The 20,853-nt window shown below is 44.9% G+C and overlaps 1 protein-coding gene across 1 annotated transcript in view; it reads left to right on the top strand.

The window, feature by feature from the left end:
* The window catches only part of CTDSPL (CTD (carboxy-terminal domain, RNA polymerase II, polypeptide A) small phosphatase-like), a 40,708-nt gene that overhangs the window by 13,924 nt on the left and 5,931 nt on the right, over nt 1-20,853 (top strand). The window contains exons 5-8 of the mRNA XM_011953419.1: nt 6,547-6,648; nt 10,110-10,166; nt 13,705-13,797; nt 18,014-18,199. Of these exons, the coding sequence (XP_011808809.1) occupies nt 6,547-6,648; nt 10,110-10,166; nt 13,705-13,797; nt 18,014-18,199 (438 nt within the window). The remainder of the gene's footprint in view (nt 1-6,546; nt 6,649-10,109; nt 10,167-13,704; nt 13,798-18,013; nt 18,200-20,853) is intronic.

Raw genomic sequence — 20,853 nt, 5'->3', positions numbered from 1 at the left:
GATTCAAATCTGTTCATCTCTCTTTCCTTGGAGTTTTTCATATATTTTCTGGGAACATCCAATAGACACAGCAATCTTACATAGAAGGAGTAGATGGATTTCATGCATACAGGTTGACTCCAAAGGTTTTGGTAGTACATGTCACTTACAAATTGCCCAAAAAGTTTACAGTAATTTCATTTTTCTCAAAACTCTAACTCTTGATTGACTAATGAGTTGCAAGAGTCTGTGTAGTGATTCTGACTGCCCATGTGCCTGAGGGTTGGGCTTTGTTGGGAAAACTGGCTTTGATCAAAAAGATTGACCTAGCAACCCAACTTTTTTTTTTTTTTTTTTTTTTTTTTGAGGCAGAGTCTCGCTCTGTCGCCCGGACTGGAGTGCAGTGGCCGGATCTCAGCTCACTGCAAGCTCCGCCTCCCGGGTTTACGCCATTCTCCTGCCTCAGCCTCCCGAGTAGCTGGGACTACAGGCGCCCGCCACCTCGCCCGGCTAGTTTTTGTATTTTTAGTAGAGACGGGGTTTCACCGTGTTAGCCAAGATGGTCTCGATCTCCTGACCTCGTGATCCGCCCGTCTCGGCCTCCCAAAGTGCTGGGATTACAGGCTTGAGCCACCGCGCCTGGCCAACCCAACTTTTTATCCAGAGTTTGAGGGAGATGCCCAGCAGAGTTTATACCAGAAGACTCTTCAACCTTTATACAAAGTAGTTTTTGACATTTTTTTTTTCCTACAAAGGTACCTACATTAAATGATGGCAGGTAGCATCTCTCCTTCCACCTTCAATGGCACTATTACTGTTTTTTCTTAAAGCTAATTGGCAGCCATGTGCAAAGTTAAGTGCAGAACAAAAGCACTTGTCAGTATAAAAACCCCACTGAAGAAACAGACCCTTTTCCCACAAATCTAGACTCAGCCATGTATAGAATTCTGGAATAAAAGAAACAAGAAGAAAATTCCTTATGTAATGGATCCTGGTGATGGATCAATAAACTGCTGACTGTGTGCTACATGTGAGGTGTTGAGTCAGGTCATGTGAACCTATGAACTATCTTGCCCAAAGAAACAGCCAAGCTAAAGGAACTTGCATTTTTGAATGATGACCTCCAGAAAAGTAGTTCCACTAGTGGGCACAGTGTGATTTCCACTGCCTGCTTAGCATATAGGACTGATCCCAAGTCCATCTGAGGCCAGCTCAGCCCTGGAATCAAGTCTTGGGAGCCCCTGCAAAATTTGCACCTACCTGAAAAGGCTGCAGGTTACATAAGCAGCGTGGTCCTGGCTTTTCTGGACCTCGGGGGACCTGGTCAGTGCTGGGACCCCTGAGATCTTAGGGTTCCATACATAGAACCAGAAATCCGGGCTTGTGCTGAGCCTCCAAACCGGATCCCACAACCTCCTGAAAGCTTTCTTCAGGCCCTGAAGGTAAAGAATCCTCTAAGCCTGTGGTGACCAGAGCAACTGCAGCTGGGGTCCCCATCTGTGCCTGTCACTTCACCCCTCTTTTTTCATTCGCATGCTGCTCTGTTTGTGTGTGTAGGTTTGGTCTTTTAATTTTTTGCTAAACAATAATTCAAGCTCATGGTTAATTACTAAATATTGAAGGATTTGGGATTAACACCTGTGGAAATACATACATACGTACCATACATACATGAAGTTGAAAGATTAAAGCAAAAAGAAAATATCTCTCAATGTAGTCCTACTTCCTTCTAGGTAGTACCACTTTTAATATATGTCATTTATCCTTCCAGAAGTTTTCCAAACACAAACATAGTTATATAAATGAAGTTGTGTTGTATTCACCATTCTGCAAATTGCTTGTTACTTTCTAACAAGATGCCTTGAACATCTTTCCAAATATTAGTAGGTATATATCTGCCTCATTGTTTTATATTTCATTGATGGCATTTACTTTGTTTCCACTTCTGTGCTATTACAGATATTTCTGTTAAAAATATCCTCTTTTCTGTGTGCTTATGGACTTGTGTGATAGTTCTTTGTGATCAGTTTCTATTTGTGGAAATGCTAGGTCAAAGGATATAATATTACAGTATTGGTACATTAAAGCCAAATTGTCCTCCAAAAGCCTATGCTAATTTACATTCCCATGAAGTATCTATGAGATTGCCTCATACCCTTACTGAAAATGATTATCAAATGTTTCAATCTTTGCTAATCTGAAAGTAAAGAATGGTAGCAGTGGCTCACGCCTATAACCCAAGCACTTGGAGAGACCGAGGCAGGCAGATGGCTTCAGCTCAGGAGTTCACAACCAGCCTGGGCAACGTGGTGAAACCCCATCTCTATAAAATATACACAAAATTAACTGGGCATGGCAGCTGGGCGCGGTGGCTCACGCCTGTAATCCCAGCACTTTGGGAGGCCGAGGCGGGTGGATCACCTGAGGTTGAGAGTTCCAGACCCGCCTGACCAATATGGAGAAACCCCGTTTCTACTAAAAATACAAAATTAGCCGGGTGTGGTGGCTCATGCCTGTAATCCCAGCTACTTGGAAGGCTGAGGCAGGAGAATTGCTTGAACCCGGGAGGGGAGGTTGCGGTGAGCTGAGATCATGCCATTGCACTCCAGCCTGGGCAACAAGAGCAAAACTCAGTCTCAAAAAAAAAAAAAAAAAATTAACCAGGCATGGTAGTGCATGCCTATAGTCCCAGCTACTTGGGAGGATCACCTGAGCCCAGTAGGCGGAGGTTGCAGTAAGCTGAGATGGCGCCACTGCAGTCCAGCCTGGGCTACAGAGCCAGACCCTATCTCATTTCTTTATCAGTGAGTTTGAACAGCTTTTCATAAGATCATTGGCTATCTTTCTTCTTCTCTATTCATTTCCTCTAGTTTTTTATGCTGTGTTGCTTGTCGTTTTAAATTTTAAGGAAATTAGTACTTTTCCCCAAATGTATGATATATCTTTTGGCCTTGTTTGTTTATAATTATTTTGGCCACAAGGAAGTTTTAGTTTTATATAAGTAAATATTAATGTCATCCTTTATGCTCATTGATTGTATATTTTCTTCTAGTATTTTAATCGTTTTTAATAGTTTCACCATTACACCTTTATATCTTTGATCCATTTGGAATGTTTGTTGGTGTAAGGCATGAAGTAGGAAACTGTCTTTTTTTCCAAGTGGCTACTCAGTTGTCCCAGCACCATTTAGTGAGTAATCATGTTTTGCATGCCTATTGGAAATGACATTTTTATCCTTACCATTAGTATCATTCGTCTCCCAACTATGGGCCAGGATTTAGGGCCTTCTTAGTGGGAAGCTTCATGGGCTGTTTGGTGAACATCGAGTATTGAAAGATAAGGAAAAGGTGCAGAGGGAACGAAAGTTTGAAACTGCTGATGTATGGGTGGTCATGACTTGAGGTGAGCACTCGAATGCCTTGACCCCAGTGAGGAATGCCACTGAGGCTGTGTCCTGAGTCCTACCGATCCCACACTTTTGCTTAAATTACACACCACACTGATGCTCACAAACATGAGGCTTGCAGTGTAACCAAGCCATAAATGTGGTGAAAGAGGAGAGGATTTGTTTTCTAACAGCTATGTTTCTATGCTATTTGCTTAAGGCTTTTAATACAGCAATAGTACACTTCTTTCCACGAAAACATTATAAAGAATATACAAGCAGGACAGCTATTCTGATTAAAAGCAGTCTAGAGATCCTCTTGCTCCCCTCCTGCGTTAGGCCCCGACATCCACCCGGAGCTCTGAGGGCTTGGGGAGCACAGCGTGCAGACCTTGAGTCTGAGAAATCTTAAGTAAGGAAACAATAATCCAGTGTACTAGGAAGAGGTACTACATCTGTAAGATTTATGAGAGTTTGTGGGGTGTGTACTCCAAGAGGAAATAAGCTTAGTGTTAACTATTCATGACTGCCAGTTCTCTGCCAAGGACAGGAAATTTCAGATTTACTCCCAGGAAAGGAACAGGAATGAATACCATTCCCAAACCGTGGATGGCAAGCCGTGGTCCTCCTCCACCCACGCCCCAGCAATGTTCTTTGTGTACATTTGAGCAAGTCATTTTGTATAAGAAAGACCTTTCTTGATATGACTGGTATTTCTCTTGTTCTTCAGCTTTATGAAAACCTCAGAGAAAACTTGGTTCAGGACATTTCTTAGTTAATGATTCAAGCATCACCTGAACAGATCAACTGAAGTAACAAAGCACTGTATTGCCATTTTATAGCATCCTTACATTTCCAAGGACGCAGCTGTCCCAAAGAATTTTAACCATGGGCTGAAGAATTTGCATTAATCTAAAGCCAAGCTCTCAGGGAAGCTGTGTGCATTTAGGAAACAGCAGAGGATTCATGGAACCTCCTAGCCTGCTGCCTCCCAACTTGGCCTTGTTCCCTACAGCACAAATTAAAATCAATAGCTTGCTTAACATGAGTCTCACCCTTCTCACCCTTCTCCATAGTTTCTCTCTTAGATCTTACCATGAGGGGTTTTACTTACTGTTAACTTTTCTGTCTTAGATAACACCATGAGGGGTTTTACTTACTGTTAAAGCATGCTTGTAAAGTGTGGGCTAACTGTGCTAAGAAAGTAATCTTTATTCTTGAGTTTGGAAAATGAACCACTTTTGGCAGATCTTTGATGTTTTCAGAGATGCTAGGGTTAGAATTTCTAGATCCTTATTTTCCAGGCTAACAATTAAATTAATAAGTTATAACGTTTTAGTAGCGTATAAACACATAGGAAAAGGACTGGATAGACACTAATGTCAAAAGGGAGACAGAGAAAAGAGAATGATTGTGTTTTATCTCTCTGGTGTCTATAATCTTTACAATGAGAATGTGTTTTATATTAAATGATTGTGTAATAAAAATTCAAACACATTTTATTCTGGTCACAAGCATGCTTTCTGCTCTGTCCCAAACAACAGAAATGACTCACATTCTGTCATGTTCACTTAGCTCATCACACTCTGCCTTTTTAAAACACCTTTTGATACAAAACTTTTTGCAAATTTAATTTTTTTAAATAACCTGCTGACTCACTGGTTTGTAATAGAGGACAAAGTCCTTTCTAGATCCTCGAATTCCGTGCCTGTCTCCAAGGCACATCCCCACATCCCTTCACAGTGCTGCAGGATTAGGGAGGATTGCTTCCAGCTGAGAGAGGTGGGAGGCCATAAAGGCTCTTTCTTTTGAATGACGTTGGGAAGGAAGAAACATGGAGTTAGAAATGTTTATGTCTCCACACGTAGCCCCTTCCTGGGCAACCCTGGACAGTCTCTCTCTGCCAAGGTGACCATTGTACTTGCAACTTTACCTAACCTGTTGACTGCCTGTGTTACATTTACTATGAACCAGCTAAAGTTCAAAATTAACTTTTGATCATTAACTGACTTTCAGTTTGAACCAAAAAAAATAAAAAGAGGAAATGGCCACGTAAAAGGAAATACAGCTTGATTTCATTTTTTTCTTGTTTTATTTGATGAACTAAATTGTCCATTCTTTGGGAGCTCAGAATAGATATTTCCTTGTATTTTCTTTTGTATCAAATATTAAAGAGAGTTTGGCCTTCTGTGCAGGTCAGAAAATTAATTAGTTAACACTGGATATTGAGTATACCACAAAGTAGACTAAAATACTTCAGATCATTTCTAGAATGAGGCAAGGCCTAAAGAAATAAATCCTCTAAGTCGAGTGAGATTGGCCAAAGATACCTAGCATTTTATGGTTGACTGAAGATACCTGGCATTTTATTAACTCTTTATGACTTCTTTATCATGATATTTGAGTCACCTGCTACTAAGACACATAAATAGATTGTTTGGTCAACAAATAACATGTGGATTAAAATATAACTTTCAGAGGCGGAGAATCCAAGGGGTAAAAATACCACATTTGCTCAGTATTATATCACAGTGTGGTGGCACAAGGTGGCACTGTACCTGGATTAGTTTTATTTCTGTTTCCTAGTGTTGGGGGTAACTCTGGACCGCATTTTGCTGGTGGGCCTATAGTTTCTCTTCAAGTTTTTTAAAAATCTCAGTCACTAAAGAAAAAAAAAAAATTCTGTGGTTCCAACATAGCTCTAAAATCTACTTATGTGCCACAGTGAATTTCAGGCAAAATATGACCCCACGAAACAGACCTCCGTTGTTACAGTACCTATTATAATTAAATACTCATTCTTGTGTAATCCATTTTAATAATAACTGTAGCCACCAATATATGTGCGAGGCAAAATGCTGGGTGTTTTATTGCCATTATAACTGATAACAACAACCTTTCATGGTAGGTATTATTATCCCAATTTACAACCAAGAAAATGACAGAGCTGATAATTGAAACCAGGTTTGTCTGGTTCCAAAGCCTAGGACTTCATAGTAGTCATTCATATTATGGCACAGTATTTGATAAAGGTTCAGTTGCAAACTACTTATTTCTGTTGTTCTTAATAAAAGTCCATTATATGCTTGACCAGGCATTTAAATGTTTGAAAGTAGTATAATACAATACTGATTGGTTTGTCTTTTACATAAAGGTAATATTGGTTTATTTTTCCCCTTTAGCCACCAGCTAAGTACCTTCTTCCAGAGGTGACGGTGCTTGACTATGGAAAGAAATGTGTGGTCATTGATTTGGATGAAACATTGGTGCACAGTTCGTTTAAGGTGAATCAACATAAAAATCTGTGATCTTTGTGATTTGATAACAATTGTATTGGAAAAGAGAAAACAGAAAGGATGAAAGCTTATGGTGGTTAGTGTGTAACTTCACTCTTCATGTAGAAATCCCAGGAGCTGCTTATTAACCCAGGTGAACATTAAAGTAGTTGAATATTAACATAGTTAGTTTGGAAAGAAACCACTAAGCTACCAACATCACTGGGACTTCATTCTTACTTAGGAGGTTTGCATTTTCCAACACTCTAACCCCTGCAGAAATACTTTTCAGGTGGCACAAGGCACTCAGTGCCCCCAGGACACTGTTTATATTTGTCAAGATGACCAGAGTGCTATGTATTTTATTGGGACGAGGAAGGGAGGCTCTGTTGGAAACTGTCAAATGACCTGGTATCCTGGAGATTTTCCCGGATCTATTTTTGAAAGATGCCCAACTCTGAAGAAGACTTTCCAGACTTCAGGGCTTCTGAACAGATTCAGCCATTTAGTTTGAGCATCTTCATGACAATAGGTGGCTGGGGTTTTTTGCAAGCTTCACAACTAAATGAGTACACACCATCAGGACTTCCCTCCTGAAGGGTGTGGAGGTCAGACACTCTTCCTTCCTGTCACCTTCCCTAATCTCCATCTTCCTGCTGGAAAAACAGCAGAAATGGCCTCCATGCAGGAAGAGCTGTGGTGACACTGTTAAGAAATGAGTTAGTTAACCTTATTTTTTTTTTGACGTGAAATAAATTGTTTAAAAGAGGCAAATGATGAAAAGTTTGGAAATAAGAGATTGGTAGTTTGGGGAGAAGAAGCAGGTGTTTAGGATTCTGGTCTTGTTTTCCTTGGGTTATTTCTGGTAATGGGACTGCTCTATCATTTTTTTTTTTTTTTTTTTTTGAGACGGAGTCTTGCTCTGTCGCCCAGGCTGGAGTGTAGTGGCTGGATCTCAGCTCACTGCAACCTCCGCCTCCCAGGTTCACGCCATTCTCCTGCCTCAGCCTCCCGAGTAGCTGGGACCACAGGCGCCCGCCACCTCGCCCGGCTAATTTTTTGTATTTTTAGTAGAGACGGGGTTTCACCGTGTTAGCCAGGATGGTCTCGATCTCCTGACCTCATGATCTGCCCGTCTGGGCCTCCCAAAGTGCTGGGATTACAGGCTTGAGCCACCGCGCCCGGCCTGCTCTGTCATTATACTGCATTCCTATTTCCCCCACCAGCCTAGGACTCCCCTTCACTGAGAGACATGAAGGTCACCATCCATGATGGGGCATGTGTCTCACATGAACCACAGTCATTCCTTACAAGTTGTAGGAAGCAGAAGAGCTGTCAAATATGCCTGAACACCTTTCTACCAGAAACACCGTTCTTTGTTCTTCTCACTAAACAGAGACCTTTCTGGTAGGGCAAAGCCAGAAAATTGTCTTTGAGTCCTTTGGAGAGTGGAGAAGAGACCATACTGACCTCTAGCAGTGAGAAATGGCCTTATTCTGGCCACTGGGGCATGCAGGGACCACCTTATTCCCTAGCACTTGAGGGCCAGGCCCTTCCAGAGTTGGTCCAGGGGATATGGTGACCTTGTGTCCCAGCTTAACCCTAGATAGCACTGGAAGCCGTTTCTCCCCCATGGGCAAGTTGCTCAAGACTTTTCCAAGTCTCTGTAAAGGAAAGCCCTTCAGAGCAGGGGTCGGTTGCCATCACAGCATAGAGAACCCCCTCCTAAGCAGCTATGGGTGTGGGCAACACTGGCCAGATCACCCGATGTTACTGAGGGTTCCTTGCTCCAAAGGCAGGGCCTTGGTAGCCCCCGGTGTCTCTAACACCTGCTCAGAGGTCATTGATGCCACAAGCTAATGTGAATGGCATTTCCTCATTTCTTCCCTCCCCTGGCCTGCCTACGTTAGCAACCAGAATATTCTTGATGGTTTTTAGAGTTCTGGGCATTTCAAAGTCTTTTGAGAATCTGAAAACTATGAACCCTCTTCCCTTCAAAAATGTACGTTTGTACAATGCATAGGTTCATAGATTCCAAGTGAAGAACCCTAGCTGTAGCAGAGACTCCTTTACACCAGCAGGAGAGAGGAGAGTAAGGATGGTGCTTGCTGTAAGCTGGGGAATGGTTTTTCTCTTTTAATATACTCCGTGGAATGTGATTCCATAATCTAATGCCTTGGGAGAGTTTCTTCCTTCAGTCTTTCCTTTTGTTTTTTAGCATGATTCTGATTTTAGTTGTGAAATTATATGATACCGAACTCATCCTTGGCCTTCCAACTCTGGGAGTAAATAAACAGTGATCATAAGCTAAGTGCTTAGTAACGGTGCTATGACATAGCATTGTCCATGGTTTTTTGTTTTTCTTGTTTTTATTTTTTAGTTTATATATCAATGAAGAGGGTTTGTGTGTACTGTGATGGGCTTAAAAGCAGACCTCAGTTCAGAGTCTGACCAGAGACGCTGTACTCCCACTCCTGCCCAGTGGCTACCACACACACCTTCTCCTTCCTTCTGTCTCTCTTCTCTTGTCCAGGGGTTTGCAGGCTGATGATTCAGTTGGGCCTGTTCATTTAAGTAGTTTTGTACCTAATTTGTGGAATTTCATTGAGAACTGTGTGTAAGTTCATCATTGAGAACATAGTGACTGCTGAAGAATCATATTTGAATTTTAAATGTCATTAATATTGTCAAAGAGTTATTTAAAATATCCAGAAGTTTGTGGGTGTGCTGGATGTTGTGTTCCTTGGAGCAGAGCAGGCATAGGGTGGGCTGGCTTTGTACCTCCACCCAAGGCAGGAGCTGGTGCCAGGCTACCTGGAAGGGCCTGAAATCACTGATTCTCAGGACTGACTGGGGCCATGGGCATGCATCAAACCCATCACAATAGCTAAGGAAGAGAGGAGAAGCTGAGGTTCAGGGAGAGGAAGAGCCTGCCCAAGGGCATGGCCTGTGGCCTCTGACTTTACCCCCACGTGCCCTTGGCACTGTTTTGAGTCCATGTGGCCATCTTCTCCTGCTGAGCAGCCCATCACAGGGCAGCCCCCAGTCGTGGGTCCAAGTACAAATAGTTTTCCCTCAAGCAGCACTGTCCTCTGAGCCCATCACATGCTCAGCTCCTCCCCCTGGTGGCTAGCAGTGATTCCCCATTACCCCAGCAGGACTCTGGGCAAGAACTGGAGTTTTCAGGAGCCCCATCCTCTAGCCAGGCAGTGCCACACTTTTTGGTTGAGGCCAGGCAGGTGATATTGGACCAAGATGCTGAAAATGTAATGACATTCACAATGGAAAATAATGTGCTTTCCTGCTTGTGCTTATTTTAAGGAACCAAGGCATCATGCTTCAGCATCCTCCTCCTGAACTGTTTTTTCCAATAACCAAAACATTGGTCCAGGCAAGCTTTTTTCTTGCTAAAATTTCCAGGCTTTTTTGTTCCTTCAGACATATTAATTATAGTCTCTTTTTTTCTCTAGCCTATTAGTAATGCTGATTTTATTGTTCCGGTTGAAATCGATGGAACTATACATCAGGTAAGAAATTGAAGCTAAATTTGAGTTACAATTAAAATTTTTTAGTAATTACATTTCCTATGAACTTTATTTTTAAATTCTCATTTCAGTAATAATTCCTTATTACTGAATCAAAAGGAAGCATACTGTAATAAATACAATATTTTTCTTTTTTCGCTGCAATGAATTTATTTTATACTGAGATTATAAGGAAAACTATAGTCATAAATATTAGATGTGGTTACAAGTTCAAATAGTTCTTTGATTTGAAGCAGACTTTCAGAAGTTTCCATATCCCCCACTGGCCTAGCTTGATGGTCTAATTAACTTCCTTGTGTAATTGCTTTCGGCTACTCTCCTAGCAGGCAACAGGAAAATGCCACAAGTCACCCACTTATGGTGGATTCTCGGGAAAAAGTGTCCATTTTCAATGCCAGCTGCTCCAGACTGATCTTATCATTCCCGCATCGTTTTCTCCAGAGAATCTTTAGCAAATACCCAACCCAAAAGAAAAAGGGGGAAGGGTGTAAGTTTTTGGATCCGCAGGCTGCTATGAATAAAGATGTCATAGTCATTTGGCATGCATCTTCGTTGCTTCTGTTTTTTTCCCTTATCTGCATAAAGCTCTTCCGGAAATAGCTTCATTTATGAACAAATTGAAAACGTTGTAGGAAAACTAGCCTTAGAGGTTGAAGCTGGGGAGCTTTTGTCAGGTTTTCCACAGGGATGATCTGACCATATTCCTTGTCAAGTTCAAGGTCTTAAAGGGAGCGTATCTGGCCTGATATCCCAGGAAAGACTTTCCTGGTACTTGAGCCACAATGGGATATCTTTCCTTAGCAATATCAGTAGTCTTTGGTTCTTGAGTGCAAAGTGTCAGAACTGGTGAAAGCTTGGGAATCAGCTGCCTCATTGTCTAGATGGTGAAACTGAGGCTTTGCCAGGGAAGGGGTTGGTTCAAGGTCATGCAATGGGAAGAATTAAAATGAAAATTCCAGTCTCCTGCCTCCTGGCCCAGGGCACTTTCCCTGATACTCAAGTCCCTTCCCTCCCATGTCCTTGCTTTCTTGCTTATTCTCCAGGATGTCCTGCCAGGAAACAGTCCCCAGGAGAGGCAACTTTTTCCCTAGTGTTTCCACACTTCATGCTTTTAAAAGCCATCACAGAGCCAAAACGGCAGGCACTTGGGCATTTAACATTTGCAAAAGCATCAACTGAATTAATTCAGCATCTGAGAAGCAGTTAAGGCTTCTGCATTTATCATCTTGGCTTGTGTTACATAGTGCTCATGATGAGACAAAGGAGAGGCTGCCCAATGGCATGTCAAGAATTAGGAGAGAAATTAATCCTCTGTACCACGTGACTGTAAGCATGACCAGCCTGCCCACTGCTGACCCATTCTTGCAGGAGCCACTGTAGCTCCCCCACCCTCCATCTTGGCTGTGCTGTGATATCACAGGGTCCCAGGGCTGGGGTCAGAAATTCTCTCCCGAGGGAATGAAGCCACAGGAGCCAAGAGCAGGAGGACCAAGGCCCTGGCGAAGGCCGTGGCCTCGTTCAAGTAATCCAGGATAGGCTGTGCAGGTCCCAATGGGCCTATTCTTGGTTACTTGCACGGGGACGCGGGCCTGGACGCCGGCATCCGGGCTCAGGACCCACGTCTCTGCCAGAGGCACCAACACCAGAGTTCCCAAATCAGTCTCCTGCCCTTTGCATGTAGCAAAGCTTGCTTTCCAAGCAGGACTCCCAGGGAGACGGAGGACTACAGGCCACACCCGTTTGCTGGCAACGAGGAGTCTTGTGGGCAGAGTGGGAGTCTGGAGCTGTTGCAGCCACAGGCCCTGCCCTCAGCCCTTCCCCAGCCTCCCAGCTCCTCAGAGCAGTGCTGGTACCCATGCTATGACATCCTGTTCCTCCAGCCCCTCGCTCCACCCTCAGCCACAAACCCATGTTGACCTCCTTCTTTCAGTCATCCATGAATTTCTCCCTGAGTCCTGGCCCTCCTGAGCTCCTGCTTCTGGCACCTTGAAAATGCCTTGGTTCTGTGTAGAATTCCTCGGCCAGCAGCACGCCCAGCATGTGGTGCAGAGCCCCCATCTATCTCCCCTCTGCTGCTCCTCCTGCCATCCTCACCTGCTCCATCTGCCATTCAAGGCCCTAACGTGCCCACCATGACCTGCCTCTCACTTCATCTTCAGCCACTTCCTCTCCCAGCCCCTGCTGCTCCTGCTTCTCTCACTGCCTCTGATGGCTGGGCACACAGCCTGGCTACTCTGTAACATCTCAAGTATTCTCAGGCCTCGGGTCTCGCTCTCTACTGTTTCCTCTGCCTGGAAGCCCACTTCTTCTCATCCTTATTGGCCTGGTGAACTCCTATTTATCCTTCAAGGTCCAGGCCAAATGTTATCTTCTATAATCCCCTCTCCTTGTGAGGGGAGTTAATTGTCCTTAATTTATCCCTCTACTACAACTTTCATTATGTCATGTTTATTTTTATATGTTTTTGCCTATGTCTGTTCCAGAGTGTGAGCTCTTCAAGGGCAAGGCCTGTGTTTTATTCATCTTTGCAACTACATCAGACTGAGCTCAGAGCTGGGGCTCAGTAAATATGCTGAATTGAATTTTAAAGAGTTTGATTTATTTTAGTGAAGTGGCTAATTTCAAACGGAATTTATTCAAGTTTGAATTAGTTTTTCCCTCCTCCCACTTCCTATGTCTTCTCTCACTAGCTTTGCCTTCTCTCCCATCTCCCTTGTTTCCCCAGATTCATTCAGGCTCCCTAATCAGGAGCCAATGTATGGTCTGAAGCTTGGCCTCCTCACTTATACCCCCGGCCTAGCCTGGTCAAAAGGGTACACAGAGCCCAGCCATTCTAGAAAAGGCTACTCTTTGCACCCCTCTGCTCAGAGACCCCTCCTGATGGGTTATGTCTGGGGTCCAGAAATAGAATGGTTTCATATCCCCTGAAATGTACCAAGCCCAGCCTTTATGGTGTCATAGACATCTTCCCAAGCTGACAAGGAAGCCCCTTCTTGCAGCTTTGCTGGGCCTATGCTTCAACCCCAGACCTTCCTAGTAAGGGAGATGTCCATCCAGAACAGAAGGTGGCAACCAGAGCAATCCCAGACCTGCTGGGCAGTAGACTGGGCCTGGACCTCTAAAAGGACAACGCCCAGACCATGGCCTGTGCCCACATAGGTCCTGACCTTCAGCAGGTGCCAAGAAACACACGTGAAATGAATCAGTCATTACACACAAACATGGCACAACCCTTCTACTTGCTGGCCCTGAATATCCCCAAGACCCTCACACCATGGTCAGCTTCTCTTCTTCCCTTAGGAGGGGCGTCTGCAGTGAACTCAGACCTGGAGCCCTGTCCAAGGAGTGCCATGTCTGACTACATAGCCCCTCATACAGTCTGGGCCTCTGCCTGCTGCGCATAGACCTGGAGGAGGGACGCAGGAACCTTAGTAGCAGTTCTTCCTACAGTGGACATTTGGGCCCCGGGCCATCCAACAACTGCCACACCTGACCAGCCTGCTGTCTCCTGCCATTGCAGGTGTATGTGCTGAAGCGGCCACATGTGGATGAGTTCCTCCAGAGGATGGGGCAGCTTTTTGAATGTGTGCTCTTTACTGCCAGCTTGGCCAAGGTGAGTCCTGCTTCCCAGCTCCACACTCGCAGCCTGGTACTCCCAGCCCCTCCATCCCTACCCCCAATCTGTCAAGCAGCCCTTTGTTTTGGTGGGGGAAGCTATTTCTATGGTGACAGGTTCCCACCCCAGATGGGATGGATGCAGGCCATGTGCATGGTGCCAGCCTGAAAGCCTTCTGGGTTACCATGGTGACAGGGAGCACTTAGAACAAATGCTCCATGATGTTGCTGTGTGCAGCCACCTGAAGCTGGGTATCCACAGTCCAGAGAATCACAAACAGGTCCAGTGTAACAGACAAAGGATGGTGACCCCTCAACCATTGACTGTCCACCAAATGCTAGAGGCCCCTGTGTCCTTGGGTTTTGCTTCCACAGATTTGAGGGAGAAGCAAGTGAGAGATAAATGTTGGGCACTCACCCACATGCATAGACTGAATGAGAGTTCGACTGCCCTAATGAGCTGTATGATCTGAGGCAAGTTACTTCACTTCTCATGTCGGTTTCTTCTATAAATTGGGGATAATTCCATTCACCCTGTGGCTAGATCACATGAAATAACAGATGTAAACGACTTAGCACAGTGTCTGACTCCCGTACAGCAAGTATTCATTGAGCACTTGCTGTGTTCCACATACTGTGGTGGGCATTGTCACGTGGTAAACACGGCTGATGTTCATTATTTTGCGTTACAGTTATTTATTGATGATGATAGGCCGGGCATGATTGCTCATGCCTGTAATCCCAACACTTTGGGAGGCCAAGGAGGGTGTATCACTTGAAGTCAGGAGTTCAAGACCAGCCTGACCAACATGGTGAAACCCCATCTCTACTCAAAATACAAAAATTAGCTGGTCATGGTGGCGGGCACCTGTAATCCCAGCTACTCGGGAGGCTGAGGCACGAGAATTGCTTGAACCCAGAAGGCAGAGGTTGCAATGAGCTGAGATCGCACCACTGCACTCCACCCCGAGCAACAGTGACTCCATCTCAAAAATATGTCTACATATGTTTGTTGATGGTAATAAAATCATTCAGACATGTCTTGATCCTAAAGCTTGATATGAATCTGACCTAAAATCTACACTGCCTCTGACCAAAAAGAATGGTTTCTTTGTCCTCTCCACTGTTTAAGGAAACTAGCAGATTCCCAAGCCTCCCAGTATGGTTTAGTCTTCCCCTTCACAGGTGTGGCAGGGTGCCCGTGCTGTGTGGGCAGGCAGGATAGGCCTTGCTCCTCCCAGAAGAACCTTGCCTTGACCATTTCCCAAACTCTGACTTTGATGGGGCTGACACCATCCATTTGTTGGTAGCACCACAGTTGTCTCCATGGGCATCTCAGGGACCCTGAGTGGTCCCAAAGATGAGTTTTCTGGGGCTCAGGTTAGCCATTTGCCTGTCTCCAGGACATCACACAGTAGCTTCCTCTGCCATGTCCTGCTTCTGGATGGTGCCCTAGTGCCCACACTCCATTCTCTTCCTCTGTGTGTTCCACTGCTTTGCTGGCCTGGCCATTGCTGGTTGGGTCCCTCTTTGTGATGATGGAAGGGAGCGAGAGCCCCAGTTGCACAAATGCTGCCAGACTCATCACCAGGCCTTAGAGCATAAGCCAGTGGAGTGGGATTCAAAATCCTGGCCCTTATTTTCGCTTGTCAAAAAGAGAACAAGTCCTCAGGGAAAAAAGAATCTTCCCCAGTGGGTAATCTTTCAGATAAGTGGTACCAAGACTAATTGTTATCTGTGGCGTCAGTGGCTCTTCCAACAGTGCTCTGAGATGCTGAAGAGCCTGAAGTAATAACCAAAGAAATAAACCAGAAGACTGCACCGGTAGCAGTGAAGTGAGAGCTGGTTTTTGTTTGGGAAAATTGAAAACACTCTTCCTTGGCATTGTCCCTAGCATTTGCTTAAACATCCTTGTTCGGTTTCTCTTCCTGGATGGCTCCCACCTGCCCCTCCATCTGTCTCTTCAACCCTTCTCTTGCTGCTACTCCAGCCTAGCTGAGCCGAATCAGCTTCCAAGTGCAGCCTTCCACCCTCTTTCCTCCCTGATGCACATGTCCTGCTGATGGGTAGTCATGTCCCTGTCCTTGGCTCTGGGCTTGGCTCCCGGCCAGCAGTAGTGGTGCAGTGGACCTCCTTGCCTGTTGCCCAGGAGCCTGCAGGAACCTCAAGCTGACTGTCATAGCCTTTCAGTATCTGCTTCTTTGTCATTTCTTCCTTCATTCACCCAGCAAATACTTACTTAGTGCCTATTATGTATCAGGCACAGTACTAAACCCTGGGGATATAGCAAAGAAACAAAGAGACAAAGCCCCTGCCCTTGTGAAGCTTACATTCCTCACATTCGTCCTCTAGGCCTCAGACGCAGACACTTTCTTGAAAGATAGGTGCCACCACAAGTGTTCATGATTATGAGGAAATGGATCATCTTTTTCCATTTAGGGCAAGCTTGTCCAACCTGTGACCCACAGGCTGTGTATAGCCCAGAACAGCTTTAGATGTGGCCCAACACAAATTCATAAACTTTCTTAAAACATGAGATTTTTTGAAAGCTCGTCACCTATTGTTAGTGGTGGTGTTTTATATGTGACCCAAGACAATTCTTCCAATGTGGCCCAGGGAAGCTGAAAGATGGGATACCCCGATCTGGACTCAGTTGCCCACAACCCACCCACGTGGCCCCTGGCTAGCCTCACCAGCAGGTAGCTGTAGTGCCCTGAGCGTTCACCTCCAGTGCCCTGAGCTCTCACCTCCCTTGGCCAGTAGGAAACACAGCTGCTCCTGGACTCTGCCTTCTACAGGATGTCCTTGGAGAGGAGAGGATGTTCCCATGGAATCACAGCTGCTGCCTGCAGCTCTGCAGCCCACGTCCCACAGCTGTGCCGGCACTTGCTCTGCACTCCACTGCTGGCCTTCCCAGCGCCACCAGCCACAGGTGCTCTCTGCCTCCCTGGCAGAGTCACTGGGTCCCGCTGATGCCTGGTTGTACCCCTTACTTGGTCTTTGTGCAGGGGCTTGGCCTCGTGTCAGGCTTGGAAACTGCTCCTCTTTCTTCCAGGGCCAGCCACTCAGTATGGTCCACTCTTTTAGGTATCTTCAATTATGAGGATTTTCTCTCAGAAACCCCTTTATTTCTTTATCCAAGCCTGCTTTGGGGGAAATTCCCTAGGTCATGAGAGAGGGTCAGGCAGGATGATCCCCAACTGTAAGCCGGGCTCAAATTCCCATCCAGCTCCTGGGCTTCAAGGAAGTGGATGGGCACCCATGGGAGTGGATGGCTGGGCACCATCCTGTCACTCAGCAGCTGGTCTGGCCCAAGTGCCCACGGGACCTCTAGGGGGCAGTGTCATGCCATTCAAGACACATTGGAGCCAGCTCATTCATTCAGTGGTGAAATTCGTGTTTACTGAGCCCCTGTTGTGGTAGGTACTCTTGGAGGTACTAGGGATGTGGTGGTGGGATGTTTCAGGCCTGGGCCCTGACAGGTAAAGAGGAAATCAAGCAATCCCATGTGGTGCTCCACTCTGTGAGGGAAACGACCCACAAAGGAAGATAGAGGTGGCTCTAGATGGATGGGAGAGGAAGTCAAGACCGAAAAACCAGGAGACAAATGTTCTGCAAAGAGCTGGGAGAGAACGCATGCAGGGAGAACACTGGTACAAAGGGCCTGACCATGCTTAAAGCCATTGTGGCTCCAGGAGCTCCAGATGGAGATCATTCAGCTGTGGCCATGTGGGACGCGGCAGTGAGGAACATGGGCTTTACTCCAAGTGCAGTGTGTAGACAGTGGAGAGTTTTCAGCAGAGAGTGACACGATCGCACATATGTTTTCCAGTGGCCACTCTGACAGCTTCTAGGTGAATGGGCTAGAAAGGAGGCCTGTGGGAAAGACAGGTTTTCCACGAGGCTCACACAGCCATCCCAGGCCAGAGATTCGAGGCCCAGGCTAAGGGTGGTGGCAATATAAATAGAGAGATGCAAATGGAGTCAGGCTATTTTTGGAGATGAAACTGACGATTTCTGATGGGTTGGATGTGAGAGAAATGGAAGAATCCAGTGCCATCTTATGTATACAGAGAGGAAAATAACCAGGATCCTAAAACACATCTAATTATTAAATCCCTTTTTAAAAAACATAATCTGGATCTTGCTGCTATAGGTCAGGGTTAGGGGACTCTTTTAGGCATGCAGCCTTCATTGTGACACCTCTTTTCCAGTATGCAGACCCTGTGGCTGACCTCCTAGACCGCTGGGGTGTGTTCCGGGCCCGGCTCTTCAGAGAATCATGTGTTTTTCATCGTGGGAACTATGTGAAGGACCTGAGTCGTCTTGGGCGGGAGCTGAGCAAAGTGATCATTGTCGACAATTCCCCTGCCTCATACATCTTCCATCCTGAGAATGCAGTAAGTGGCCCCAAAGAAAGAAAATGTCATGCTCCATCTGAGCCCTCTGTCTTGCCAGGCAAGCACCACTTTTAAGCACCTACAAAGGAAGGTCTCTGGGTCTTTTCCTAATGAAATCCCAGCTCTGCCATTTAGCAGTTGCACGTCATTGAGCAAGTTATATAACCTCATTGAGCCTCGGTTGCCTCATCTGTCAAATGGGAATTATAGGAATGCTGATCTCATAGGATTATTGGAGGTTGCAGTTTGGCAATATACAAAAAGCACTTAGAACAGTGCTAGAGACTGATAAATGCTATAAGCCTGTATCGTCTTATCAATATTTTTAGTATTGTTATTGACAAGGGTTCTGTTGGCATTAACCTCCTGGAGCCAGCTACTGCCTAGGACTTCATGACCCCTGTAGACTAAGGAGGCCTGATTGATCTCTTTAACAGAAGTATTTCTTAAGAATGAATAGGCCGGGCGTGGTGGCTCACGCCTGTAATCCCAGTCCTTTGGGAGGCCGAGGCGGACAGATCACGAGGTCAGGCGATCGAGACCATCCTGGACAACATGGTAAAACCCCGTCTCTACTAAAATACAAAAAATTAGCCGGGCGTGGTGGCATGCACCTGTAGTCCCAGCTACTCGGGAGGCTGAGGCAGGGCAATCACTTGAACCCAGGAGGCAGAGGTTGCAGTGAGCTGAGATCCCACCACTGTACTCCAGCCTGGTGACAGAGGGAGACTTCGTCTCAAAAAAAAAAAAAAAAATGAATAAAACACTTCAATAAGGTCTTCAAATGAGACTACCAAGCTTTGCTACCTCATCATGATGTCTAAAAAGCACCCATTGGGAACATTTCCTATATAAAGCTCCCTGGACCATGGCAGCTCTCGGTGCCTACTCACTGGGTGCAGTACAACTCTCAGGGCAAGAGGGACTGCCTTCCTGCCTGCTGCCCGACACTTCCAGGGGAAGAGAGGCCAACCAGGGCCTCTGGTGACTGCTGACCCCTCAGTCACTGCCACATCAGGCCCCTAGACCAGGCATGTTTCCCTGGAGAGGATGCTTCCTCTCAAGCACAGGCTTCTCAGATTCTACAAAAGCCTGCAAAAGTCCTTTCCTTGAATCCAGAACTCTGCAGTCCTGCTTGTAACCAAAAACAATTCAAACGCGATTCATTTGGCTAGTGTGGAATCATTATTTGAATAAATACTCCAAATGTATTTATATGTAAATATGTTCATTTTACTGAGTAAATCAAATTCAACATAATATATTTGATAATGTGTCTCTAACGGATAAGGATTCCTTTTTAATATAATCACAAGTCATGGTCAGATCTGACAAAGTAATAGTTTCTTACATTGTCTAATATCCAGACTGTGTTCACATTGTCCCTGTCATCTCGACGTGTCGTGCATTTGGAGTATTTCAATGGGGATCATGCATTGCTTTGGTTACCATGTCTCTTCATTCTTTTGTAAACTTAACATCTCCCTTTCCTCCCCTTTTCTCTTTTATGCCATTTATTTGTTGAAGAAGCCCTGGTGTTTTGTCTTGTAGAAATCTACATTCTGGATTTGTCCAGCTGCTGCCTTGTGATGATGTTTAATATGTTTTTATAGCCACCTTATATCCTCTAAACAAGTAATTAGAGCTCTACTGCTTGATTAGATTTTTTTTTTTTTTTCAAGAATATATCATAGAGGCCAGATGCAATGGCTCACACCTATAATCCCAGCACTTTGGGAGGCCAAGGCAGGTGATCGCTTGAGCCCAGGAATTTGAGACCAGCCTGAGCAACATGGCAAGACCCTATCTCTTAAAAAAAGAAAAATTAGCCAGATGGGGTGGTACACACCTGTGGTTCCACTGTGGTTCCAGCTACTTGGGAGGCTGAGGTGGGAAGATCTCTTGAGCCCAGGAGGTCGACGCTGCAGTGAGCCATGTTCATGCCACTGCACTTCAGCCTGAGTGACAGAGCAAGACCCTATCTCAAAAAAAAGAAGAAAAAAGAATACATCATAGGTATTATATGCTTATGAAGATATATCAGGAGGCATAAAATGTCAGGTTACCCCACTTTTAAAGATTTAAAATTGGTCATTGGGTTCAGATGGTGTTAGCCTGATCCATCTATTATAAAATTCCCCATGAACCTCTCACCTCATAATTTTAGCAGTTGTTGGTGATCATTGTCTACACCCACTATTTCATGAGGAATTGCAAAATGGCAATTTCTATTTTCAGACTAATGAGTTGGTGTCCTAGCGGCCTCCAAAAGTAGCCAATAATTTTTTTTTAGTATCATTATGAACTCACGGATTTGTTGTAGTTTCAGCCCATTTGTTATTCTTTTGCATTCTCAAATTTTCACCTTTGGCTATGGAGATCCCTTAAAATAACAAGTCTTTGATATAGGTTGAATATTCTTTATCTAAAATGCTTGGTACCAGAAGTGTTTTGGATTTTGCATTTTTTAGGACTTTGGAATATTTGCATATACATAATTGGATATCTTGGGCATGGAACCAAGTCTAAACATGAAATTCATTTCTATTTTATGTACAGCTTGTACACATAGCCTAAAGGTAATTTTATACAATTTTTTTTATAATTTGGGGACACTAAATAAACCATGTATCATGTGCCTGCATTTTCACTAC

The sequence above is a fragment of the Colobus angolensis genome, unplaced genomic scaffold (assembly GCF_000951035.1).
Source record: "Colobus angolensis palliatus isolate OR3802 unplaced genomic scaffold, Cang.pa_1.0 Scaffold36, whole genome shotgun sequence".
NCBI classification, from domain to species: domain Eukaryota; kingdom Metazoa; phylum Chordata; class Mammalia; order Primates; family Cercopithecidae; genus Colobus; species Colobus angolensis.
This window is presented reverse-complemented; position numbering and strand designations above follow the sequence as displayed.